This window comes from Schistocerca serialis, chromosome 5 (assembly GCF_023864345.2).
Source record: "Schistocerca serialis cubense isolate TAMUIC-IGC-003099 chromosome 5, iqSchSeri2.2, whole genome shotgun sequence".
Lineage (NCBI taxonomy): Eukaryota > Metazoa > Arthropoda > Insecta > Orthoptera > Acrididae > Schistocerca > Schistocerca serialis.
This window is the reverse complement of record NC_064642.1, coordinates 411,028,212-411,040,977: the sequence shown is the minus strand read 5'-3', so window position 1 is coordinate 411,040,977 and position 12,766 is coordinate 411,028,212. Positions and strand designations below refer to the sequence as shown.

The 12,766-nt window shown below is 39.4% G+C and overlaps 1 protein-coding gene across 1 annotated transcript in view; it reads left to right on the top strand.

Moving 5' to 3' along the window:
* The window catches only part of LOC126481973 (adenylate cyclase type 2-like), a 515,598-nt gene that overhangs the window by 419,947 nt on the left and 82,885 nt on the right, over window positions 1–12,766 (top strand). Inside the window, exons 12-13 of the mRNA XM_050105938.1 lie at window positions 3,369–3,514; window positions 6,359–6,526. Of these exons, the coding sequence (XP_049961895.1) occupies window positions 3,369–3,514; window positions 6,359–6,526 (314 nt within the window). The remainder of the gene's footprint in view (window positions 1–3,368; window positions 3,515–6,358; window positions 6,527–12,766) is intronic.

The following is a 12,766-nucleotide window of genomic DNA, read 5'->3' as shown; positions in this document are numbered from 1 at the left end:
CATTTTTTCAATCACTTGAGTCTTTGTGCTGAGTGAGGGATTAATGATACATGTATGCTAAGTAAAACTGAATTAGGATGCCATCCAGACCTGGTGACTCATATGTTTTCAAATCTGTCAGTTGTTTCCCTATACCAGTGATGCCTATTACTATGTCCTCCATTCAGAAGTGCATGCAAAGGCCAAATGACAATATGTTTGTACAGTTCTCCTGTGTAACTGATTTCTTAAATGCAAGACTTAAAACTTTAACTTTCATTTTGCAGTCTTCTACTGCCACACTATAACGGTCAACGAATGTCTGTGTTTTGCAGTCTTCTACTGCCACACTATAACGGTCAACGAATGTCTGTGTAGAAGCCTTTGACTCACTTAGTGATTTTACTTTGGACCAGAATTTACTTGGGTTCTCAGCAGGGTCTTTTTACTAAGGTATGATGACAGTAATCATTGAATGCTTCACACATCTATCATTTTACAGATGCACAAATTTCTACTAACTTTTGCCTGTCATCATTTGCATGTTCTTTTTTGAACCAAGTGGGCAATCATCTCTGCTTCCTCAACATTTCCAGTTTTTTTATTGAATTGTGGTGGGTCTTTTCTGACCTTAATCCACTTACGCAGCACACATTTCTCCAGAGCTTGATCTACAATCCGTTTAAACTTTGCTCATAATTCCTCTGCCTCCATCATATTGGAGCTAAATTATGTCCAGTCATTGTCTACATAGGATGCTAATAAAAGCTTCTGCTTTTTCTAGAAAAAATACTCTCCTAGCGTCCTTTTGGATTTATTAACTTTAGTAACCATTGTTACTGTGATGATGTCATGATCACTAATCCCTACCTCTATACTGACACCATCGACAAGGTCCTACGAGGTCTAAAATATTTCCCCAGGATGTGTGCTGTCAAACTAGCTGCACTGGCCAGTTTTCAGAAAACATATTGAAAAGTAATTCACAAGACTGCCTTTGCATACCATCTACAATGAATCCACAGACGTACAAATACTCACTAGGTTAAAATTGCTGCCAATTAATATTGCATGATCTGGGTATTTCCAAGCTACAGAGTGTATATTATCTTTGAATGAATCTAAAGCTGTCACAGAATAATCAGATGACCAGTAAAAAGATACAATAATTAACTTGAGTTTATCTAGACCTGTTACACATGTCCAGATACATCACAGTTACACTCAGTTTTGACCTCAATAGACACAATATTTTTCTTGACTGCAATGAACACTCCCCTACCTAAGGCATCTAATTTGTACTTTCATTATAAATTCCATGCCCTGCTAAATATTTCAGATCTTTTGACTTCAGGTTTCAGCCAGCTTGCAATTTCGAGAATAATTTTAGCATGACAGCTTTCCTGGAGGGCAGTAAATTCAGAAATTGTTACAAATACTTTGTCAACTTACTGTCAAAATTTTGATGGTCAAAGTGTCTTTACTTTGTACACAGTCTGGTTTTGATCTCTGCATATCGAATGCCAATCATTCATCAGAGGACCTCAAGCTCTCATTTAACCTCAAAAAAGACCCTTGTGCATTCCAGAGGTACCCCAATACTAGAGTAGCTGCTTCCTTTGTACAGTGCACCCCTCACCTATCAAGGGGAGTCCTATAATTTTCCACCCTATAACATAAATCCAGAAATGTGCAGCCAAGACTTTCACAGAACTGATGGAATCTTTGTTTGAGATCCTCTACGCAGCTCCATACCAAAGGACTCCAATTTCTCAGAATGATGCTGTGAATTGTGGGCTCTAGGCCAGCCATCTCCACCACCTCTTCCAGTCATCCGAGTAAACTGAGGGTGATCTCTGAACCCAAGCAACAGATGCTGGTGTCAATGTGAACCTTATCTTGCAAATTATTGCACCTTGCATACTTGATAGCTGCACTTAAGGCCTCCTCGACTTCTCAGATGAGCCTCTCCCTTCCCCCAGCAGAAGTACCAAGTGCAAATTGGATTTCTTTCCTAACATTGGAGCTCCCAGAATCTAGCATACACCTCTCCCCCGATGTGCCTGCTTGTACCCTGCTGAAGGAGCAGCCATGTGTCCAGTCACAGGGTGAACAGGCAAGGCTAGCTGGCAACCCACCACGTTAACTGTGCACGTCCAACTTTGCAAACACGTTACCACCTGCCAGTCATATTGTGGTGAGAGCAGATCCTCCACACTGAAGACACAGCAAGGTGCCTCAGCAGCAGAGCCTATGGATGGAACAAGTGACCCCTTAGTGTCCCATGTGACACACCAGATTCTCTGCCACCTCTACACACCAAGGCAGCAGCCTGAAGACAGCTGACTGTGGCAAAAAGCACCTTCAGCTGCTCGTGAACTGCAGCCAGCTTCTCCTGCATCCTCACACAGCATGCAAACATTCTATCCATCCCCTGTATTACTAACTTAAGAATTATATCTAAAAACACAGATGATGTGACTTACCGAACGAAAGTCCTGGCAGGTCGATAGACACACAAACAAACACAAACATACACATGAAATTCAAGCTTTCGCAACAAACTGTTGCCTCATCAGGAAAGAGGGAAGGAGAGGGAAAGACGAAAGGATGTGGGTTTTAAGGGAGAGGGTAAGTAGTCATTCCAATCCCGGGAGTGGAAAGACTTACCTTAGGGGGAAAGAAGGGGTATACACTCACACACACACACATATCCATCCGCACATACACAGACACAAGCAGACATAACTTAAGAATTAGCTATACAAGCACACAGAGGAAAGTAAATATGTAACTTGCTAACCTCCTGATGCATCACCAGTGGAGATTGACACACTGAGCTGTGTCACTTAAATATTATTTGCATGGAAGAAACAAGGAAGGCATTCGAAAAAAAATGGCACAGATACAGCAAGAACTCACCTACATTTACAGCACACATCTGAAGTACCTCCATCATATGCTTATAAAAATTATGTGGAACTATCATGAGCATTATCAAAATAGTAAGCAGCAAATATTTTCACATATTATGATCTGATTCTTCCACTGTACAGTACCTATTCTCTTTACTTCCTGTCATCCCTTCCATTCTGTTTCACAATGGCTTACAACAATAACTGACTTTTGCATAAAGTCATAATACAGACATTCTGTAAACAAAACTGTAGACTGAAGCTGTTACTATTAAAGTGATAGTTTCAGTGACGAGTACCATAAGTACAACACTTGCTTTCTTACAAATAGTTGTATCATAAAATACACAACAGGTTGCAGTAACATAACATAACAAATTTTAGAAGTGATATTTTGGTTCTGGTGATTATTTTAATATAACAATGTTATCTGAACTAAAACATGTCATGAAGCAATGTAAATAACTATTGCAGCTTAGAGCAAGGGACGGTATTGCTGTTGCATCACGAAGAAGAACTGCTTTCATGGACAACAACTTGCATCAGTATCAGCAGGCATTACTCAAAGCCAATGAAGAAATGTCAAAAGCAATCGAAAACATGAAACTTGGACTGTATGAGTATGTATATTTTGTAATACATAATGCTGTTATTCATATAATAATAGGCATAAAATATGGTGAAATAGTCAGGGAGGGAATTACCCTTGAAAAGTGTATTAGACACTGGAAAGAACAAAAATAACTGTGTGGGTTAAATATAAAATTCTGAATGCTGAATACTATTTTTTAACTTACTGAATCTGAAAGTTTCATCTCCAACAGATATGTACATATTTACTAAGCATAATAGTTCATTTTATCATAAGTTAACTGCAAAGCTGCTGGAAATTTAACTTAATGGTAGCAGACTCACACTCCACAGTAGGATGATATTTTATAATGAGTTACATATTCTTTCTTTAAGGGGAACAAAGCTATCTGATGAATTGTACAGAATGTAGCTGAAAAAAAAAAAATCTTTTAGAATGCTTAAGACCAGATGAATTGATGCTGTGTAGCTAACTGAATGAGAAAGCATACTATATGGTATTACATTTTATTGATATGCCTTACATTTGATAAATATTACATATTTAGGCATTAATGCCAAAAATCTATTCCTTGGTCAAAGAGTTCTCTACAGTTTAAAGTTGATACAAGTAATATGACATGAGTTATATAACATTTAATTATTCCAACAAATTGTTTCCGCAGCAGTATTTTATAAAACAATTCAAAATGAAAAAATGAAGTTACCTGAAAAATAAACTGTTTAACTAGTTACATGGCATACAAAAGTCTGAGTAACAAAATCAAGATCTTAGTTTTGCTGTATAGAAATGCATTTTGGAGGTCTGTTACACCATGTATTTATTCTTATTATAAGAGCCCAGTTTTCATGAATTGCTTTTGTTTTGATTTCTTGTAATTGCAGTGGGTTCTTGATTATTTTTGTGTGTAGCACTTGGTCTGCAAGTTATTCATACATTTTCTGTACATATGAATTCAATTTTTAACATTAAAAATTTAATAAATCCAATAAAAAGAAAAGTGGCCAGTATGAGATTACAAACATTTTCAAGCAGAATCCATTTGAGCTAAAATTTATCTAACTTTCACTGATGGCAGAGAAACAGACATTACTAACCCATTAAATTACTCCTCTCTGCAGGACATGATGGACTATGCAATAATACCTTAAAAATGTATATCTGTGAAACTCCGTCTGCAACAGTTAACAGGGTAATTGAAATAAGTGTAAGCAATATAATATTGGAATAAGTGGTATTTCTCATGACTTAATAAAATCATATCCTAACAGGACACAGCATTTCATTATTAAAACTTTAAGAAGTGTACATAGATCTGAAACCAATGACATTAAATATGTTGTGTCTCAGTGTTCCATTCTTATTTTCTGTGTTTTTTATTTGTGTTAAAGGCATTCTCTCAGTTCTAAAATAGTTTTGTACACAGATAATATGTGTCTTGTTTGCAAATATAATCTATGATTAATTAGAGATCTGTGCTGCTGCTGATTTCCAAATGCTTGAATGCATTTCTAAATAGTTGAATGGCTGTTGGGTATATCATCAAATGTTGTCATGGAAAGTAATTCAATATTTAAACAACACTGCTGGTCTTCATCTTAAAGTGCAAATGTGGGTTAGTTGTAGAGGTGAGCCAATTTATACACCAGCTCATAAGAGCAAGTACTTAGAGGAGAGAAGGGGCTTTATGTCATCACAGGGGAAGTAGAATTCCAGAGCCTGCACTGTGGCAACAAGTGACTGATCCCGCACTGTGCAAAGAGCCCAACCAAAAGCAATGGTTTGACATTTCATAGGTTTCTTGATGGATGTTGGTTGTGAGACAGGATATGTCATTATTGATGATTGCCTGGGAGTTGTTTCAGGTCTTTCAGAACAGTTAGTGTTGATCGGCACAGTGAGGCTCGACAAGATGATTTGTGACATTAGGTGTACCTTGTTGGTATCGAGCCTAGATGTTCTGACTTTGAACGCATTTGTTGTGTTCCCACTACATTCATTTATATGCAATCTACAACGTTTTAGCACCACCAGTATTGATTCCCATGCTTTGATGGGCTGAAATTCTGCATGTCTGTTGATTAAGGTGTCCTCAGTAAATGGTTTGACTGTTTATTTCAGTGATGGGTCCCACAAGGAATGTTTTAAGTTGAGTAATACAGAATGCATTGGACTATACTAGAGTATGAAACTGTAAACTCAAATTTGGTGTCATGCAAATGACATCTTCTATAATGTAACACTCTATGTCATTTCTGCTGTAGAGAAATAGTAGGGAGTCATTCAAAACAAGGAGAGACAGAGGAACATGAATTTCATATAAAAGGATTCTAAATGACTACAAAATGAAAATGGAATGATAAAAAGTACTATGGTCATGCCACAATAGGTCTGCTGTCAGAGGACTGAGTAGTGCAGTAAAAGGAAAGACTCCTGTGTGCTGGGCACACCATGAGTAGCAAAGTTTTAGTGGCCTGCACCACCTGTCTCATTGTTAGTGTGATAAGTGGGTCAATGTTGGCATTTCAGGCTGTAGCATTTGAGCTAACTGCTGCAACTTTTCCTAAGGGGGTGGTAATGCATCTTCTTTCCAGCTCAAGTAAGATACTATTGTTTCTTTGTTTCTATAAATCAAGAAGGTAAATAATGATATACTTCACTACAGAAACTGATAGACAATCAGTTTTTAATGTTTCCTTTTACATCTTCTACCAGAAATATCTGTTTGCAACATTTTGTTGGTGGCATCAGGATAAATATTTTTATTGGCTTTAATTAACAGGAAGTTATTCCAGTATTTTTTTTTTATGTGTGTGTCAAAAGTCAATGTTCTTGTAAATCTATTACATTCCTATTTAATATTTCTTTACAGTCGGTGGTGCCAGAGTGGAAAGCTTAATCCTCTGTGCCTGACCTTTGAAGAATTAAAATGGGAAATACCTTTTTCTCAACAACCAGATCCATTATTCAAGTACTATATACTATGTTCATTGATAGTACTTATCAGCATTCTTGCAATGCAGGGTGCAAAACTCTCCAGGTAAGGTTACTCCAGTTACAAATTTTAGCATAAGGGATATGACTGAAGGAAGTGATGCACACTGGGATGAGAGCATTTGATGATTCTCTCTCTCTCTCTCTCTCTCTCTCTCTCTCTCTCTCTCTCTCTCTCTCTCTAGAATTTGCTGCAAAATGCTGTAAAAACCATCTGTATCTTATACCAATTATCACTCTCCATCTTTCAGATTTTTAATTAGTAATAACACAATCATACATAACCTGCAAGTTATTTGAATGTAATCAGATCCTGATTTACATTAAGATACGATGGTAAGTCAATTATTATCCATAATTTCGATTTTTTTGTTTACTTTGGCAGTACTGTCATTTGATGTTGATGAAGCATGCTTTGTCTATTTGTTGTTATATCATTGCAATTTTCAAGCTGCTAGGTTAGTTTCATTAGTGCTGCCGTGCTGTCAGTCATGGCTGCTCCACTGTCTTTTTGCACCAAAGAAGAGCTACATTCAGTGATCCATTTTTTGTGGTCAGAAGGCGTATCAGAGGCTGAAATTCATTGAAGACATTCAGTACAGTAAGGGAACAGTGTTTTGCGATAATGAGTGTCTACAAATAGATTGAAAAATTCCAAAATGTTTGCACAAGTGTTACACATGATGAAGGAGCTGTACGACCGTTTACCACCACAAATGAAGAAACCATTGAGCATTCATGTGAAATGATTCTCTTAGACAGTTGATTAACTATTGACAAAGTGTCACATTGTCTGCAAAGTCTGCCTACAAAATTATCCACAACAGACCTTGGATTCATAAAGTTTGTGCAAGATGGGTCCCAAAACAACTCACACAGTTGCATAAATAAATGCGCTTTGACATCTGCAAAAAGCATTTGGGTCACTATGGTAATGAAGGGGACAACTTCTTAGACAGGATCACTACTGGTGATGAAACATGGATCCATCATTACGAGCCGGAGAGTGAACGGCAGAGTCTGGAATGGAAATATCAAAATTCGCTGAGTAAGAAAAATTTCAAGACCCAACCATCCGCAGGAAAACTGATGCTTACGGTTTTTTGGGATGCACAAGGTCCCATACTGAAACATTATGGGGAAAGGGGCACAACATTAAACATTGTACATTACAGTGAGATGCTTACTGCCAGGCTAAAGCCTGCAATTTGAAGCAAATGTTGAGGATTGCTGTCAAAAGGTGTTGTGTTGTTGCACGACAATGCCCATCCACATACTGCTGCCCACACTGCTGAGACGCTCCAGAAACTCAAATTTGAAGTACTGGATCATCCTCCATATAGTCCCAATCTTGCCCTTTCTGATTATCACTTGTTTAGTCCATTCATACAGGCATTAAGAGGGTGTCAATTTACCTTGGATGAAGCAGTGAAAGAAGCGGTGCATTCCTGGCTTGCAGCTCAACTGAGAACCTTTTATAAGGGCAGCAGGAAGCTTGGACAACAATGGACCAAGTATGTTGAAATGCAAGGAGTTGTTGTTGTTGTTGTTGTTGTCTTCAGTCGTGAGACTGGTTTGATGCAGCTCTCCATGCTACTCTATCCTGTGCAAGCTTCTTCATCTCCCAGTACTTACTGCAACCTACATCCTTCTGAATCTGCTTAGTGTATTCATCTCTTGGTCTCCCTCGTATTTACCCTCCATGCTGCCCTCCAATGCTAAATTTGTGATCCCTTGATGCCTCCGAACATGTCCTACCAACCGATCCCTTCTTCTTGTCAAGTTGTGCCACAAGCTCCTCTTCTCCCCAGTTCTATTCAACACCTCCTCATTAGTTATGTGATCTACCTATCTAATCTTCAGCATTCTTCTGTAGCACCACATTTCCCTCCTTGTCCAAACTATTTATCGTCCATGTTTCACTTCCATACATGGCTACACTCCATACAAATACTTTCAGAAACGACTTCCTGACACTTAAATCTATACTCGATGTTAACAAATTTCTCTTCTTCAGAAATGCTTTCCTTGCCATTGCCAGTCTACATTTTATATCCTCTCTACTTTGACCATCATCAGTTATTTTGCTCCCCAAATTGCAAAACTCCTTTACTACTTTAAGTGTCTCATTTCCTAATCTAATTCCCTCAGCATCACCCGACTTAATTCGACTACATTCCATTATCCTCGTTTTGCTTTTGTTGATGTTCATCTTATATCCTCCTTTCAAGACACTGTCCATTTTGTTCAACTGCTCTTCCAAGTCCTTTCCTGTCTCTGACAGAATTACAATGTCATCGGCGAACCTCCACATTTTTATTTCTTCTCCACGGACTTTAATACCTACTCTGAATTTTTCTTTTGTTTCCTTTACTGCTTGCTCAATATAGAGATTGAATAACATCGGGGACAGGCTACAACCCTGTCTCACTCCCTTCCTAACCGCTGCTTCCCTTTCATGCCCCTCGACTCTTCTAACTGCCATCTGGTTTCTGTACAAATTGTAAATAGTTTTTCGCTCCCTGTATTTTGCCCCTGCCACCTTTAGAATTTGAAAGAGAGTATTCCAGTCAACATTGTCAAAAGCTTTCTCTAAGTCTACAAATGCTAGAAATGTAGGTTTTGCCTTTCCTTAATCTATTTTCTATGATAAGTCGTGGGATCAGTATTGCCTCACGTGTTCCAACATTTCTGCGGAATCCAAACTGATCTTCGCTGAGGTCGGCTTCTACCAGATTTTACATTCGTCTGTAAAGAATTCGCGTTAGTATTTTGCAGCTGTGACTTATTAAACTGATAGTTCAGTAATTTTCACATCTGTTAACACCTGCTTTCTTTGGGACTGGAATTATTATATTATTCTTGAAGTCTGAGGGTATTTCGCCTGTCTCATACATCTTCCTCTTTTTGCCTATGTCAAAAAATGATGTTCTTGTAAGTTTCCTCATTGATTACAATAAAATTTTATAACTACTTTGTGGATAATGATTGACTTACCCTTGTATAACTTATATTGTTTTCTGCCTCATGTGCATGATGTGCTTTGTTGTGATCCATGATTTTTACTATTCTTCTTCGTCATCATTATCATGATAATCATCTTCAAGTATTAGGCCTTTTGATTGTTCTGCCTCAGAATATGGTTTACAACATGTTTTTAAGGAACATCCAATGTTTCTCTTTCCTATTAGATTATACAGAACCGCAGCTTTAGTTATCCTATTATTAGACTTATGTTGGACATAGTCAATCCAGTTCAGTCCGTATTTTTCAGTTATAGTTGTAATCAGTTCTACATTTAGTTCCTGTGTAATTTGTGGTCCAGTATTGAATATCCCTCTGAAAAGAATCTCTGATGATTTGATTTGTTATAAGTGATTTGATGATAGGGTCCAACATGTGTTATCATGTAACAGCAATCACATGTTATTACTTCACAAAGTTTTCTTAATAACATTCCTTTCCCTGTGTTATATTTTAATATATGTTCTACAGTTCCACACAATGTCTCAATATTTTAAATCCACGTCACCTGGCCTGGAAAATATAAAATTGCACCCTAGATATTTAAAATGTTTTGCTTGTTCAATTACTTGTCTGTCTATAACTGTTTTGGCTCTAAGCATTATAGTCCTTGAAATGCCATCACTTTTTATCAGTCGATACTCTCGTTCTGTACTTAGCGACAACTTGACTCACCTAAAATACTGCAATTTGAACCTTTCTTCAGATTTTCCTATTACAAGCTGATCAGCAGCCAACAGCAGTGTCATAAAATTAAAATTGTCACTTCTTAATGTTCAGTAGCTGATAGGCACAATGAGAAAGGATACTAGACATGTTATCTGCTTTTGGACAAAGTCCTTCTTCACAAGTAGAACTCTCTCACTTTCACACAACAACAATTCAAATACCCTGTCTCCAAGCACTACGGACTGATTGCAGCTGGGTCTGAAATTAGGAAAATCCAGTGGAAGCACAGGGCAAGCAGGGGAAGAGATAGCAGGATAGATATGGAGGAAGAAGGTAGTGCTGCCTGTGGGAGGACATATGGGATAGGTCTTGCATTTGGATCTGTTGCAAGGATACGAGCCATGAGGTAAGGGTTAGGGGGCAGGAGTGGGGGAGGGATAGACAAGGGTGTAGCATAGGTTTGGTGGACAGCAGAAAACCACTGTGGGAGGCTTGGAGACAATAGAGGAGAGGACATTTCTCATTTCAGGGGAGGATGAGCAGTAACTGAAAGCCTGGTGGAGAAAGTGATTACATTGCTCCAGTCTTGGGTGGTACTGAGTCAAGGGGGATTGCTCCTTTACAGCTGGACTGTGGGTATGGAGGAGTGGTAGGTGAATGATGAGACAATGCATGGGAATTCAGTTTCTGAGCTAGGCTGGGAGGGTAATTTCGGAGACCTCAGACATTTTGTGGAAGGACTGCTCATTACTACAGATGCAATGATCTTGGGTGACCATGCTGTATTTAAGAGACTTTGTGGTGTGGAATGGGTGGCAGCTTTGAAAGTGGAGATATTGTTGGTGGTTTGTAGGTTTGATGTGGGTGGAGCCACTGATGTAGCCATCCTTTAGGTGTCAACATTGAGAAATGGGGCTTATTGGGCTGAGGAGGACAAGGTAAAGCTAACGGGGGAGGAAGTGTTGAGTTTCTGGATGAATGTGGATAGGGTGTCTTCAGCCTTGGTCCACATCATCAGGACATCATCATTGAATCTGAAACAGGTGAGGGGTTTGAGATTCTGGGTGCTTGGGAAGGATTCACCTAGATGGCCCTGAGTAGGTTAGCACAGCAAGATGTCATGTGGGAGCCTCATCATAGGTTTGTTTGTAGGTGATTTCTTCAAAGGAGAAGTAATTATTGATTAGGATATAGTTGGTCATGGTGACCAGGAAGGATGTTTCAGGTTTGGAGTCAATCAGGCATTGGGAAATATAGTGTTCAATGAGAGCAAGTCCATAGGCATTGGGGATGTTAGGGTGCATGTATTCTGCCACCTCATTGCTTGCTGCTCATAACACGGCCCAGCGATGATGCTTCAAACCTACTGCGTCTTACTAGTCTATTTAAACTGTACCAACACTGCTCGCCATGCTGCTCACTACTATCCTCACCAGGTGGTGACATCCAGCTGGTTTGTGTTTTACACTGTAGCCATCACAGTGTGCCCTGAAATTTGAGCATGACTGGCTGCTTCAAGGTCACTCCAACACTGCCACATTTGAATCCGCTAGCACTCAGCTAGCTATAAGAACAGCTGTGCCATAATTACTGCTGGTGAGCAGTGATGCTGCAATATAAATGCAACAATGCCACTGCCTAGCAGCGATGTGTGATGTGCGAGCAGCAATGTGCCAGCAGCGAGATGCCTGCAGTAAGGCTGCAGCAAAAACTTACACTAAGTGTAAAGAGAGGTGGCATTGAAAGTGAGGAGGAAGGCACAAGGTTCGTAAGGAACAGGAACAGCAGAATAGCAGTGGAGGAAATGGTTGGTGACTCTTATATGGGCGGGTAATATGCTGAATGTGTTGATCCACAAGGGCAGAGAATCTCTCTGAGATTCTGCTGGATATCTGGTACTGGGTCATTGTGCCAGGGCTTCTAGTTGAACATATCTGACACCTGACAGAGTACTTCTGCCAGGTGATACCTGCAGTTCATAACCACCATGGCAGAGCCTTTGCCAGTAGGCAGGTTCGTAGAGTGGGATTGGCATTTATGTGGTGGATTATAGGTCTTTCTGCAGATGTAAGGTTGGTTTCCATGTTGTGGGATTTGGGGAATGATAGTGAGGCAAAGTTTGAGGCTGGGAAAGTCCGGAAGGTTAACAGGTGGTTTATTTGGGGGCACTGGGGATGAATCACTGTTTGAAGAGTAAACTGAGTCATTCATGGTTCAATTTTGGTTTTGGATTGAGTCCGGTTGGTAGTTTTAGTGGAGAGAAAGTGTTTCCGCTGTAATGAGTGGGAGAAGGAGAGAAGGTGTTTAACAAGCCCAACATAACTGAATTTGGAAGTGGGGCAAAAGGGAAAAATTGGAAGGAACTGATACTTTTGTTGGACTGAGACTTTTGAAGAATGGGTTCATGACAGTGTTGTGAGTCTGTTTAGGCTCTGGGGTTCTGTTGGGTGGGGGGAAGGAATATCTGAATGTGTGGAAAATGTTGTATACCTGCAAGGCAGGATCTGGAGGCTAAAAGGGGATATGGGGAAGTTTTAATTGGGGCTCCTGTAGCGATGGTGGATAGTGGTATTCCAAGGCAGGGGTTCAACAG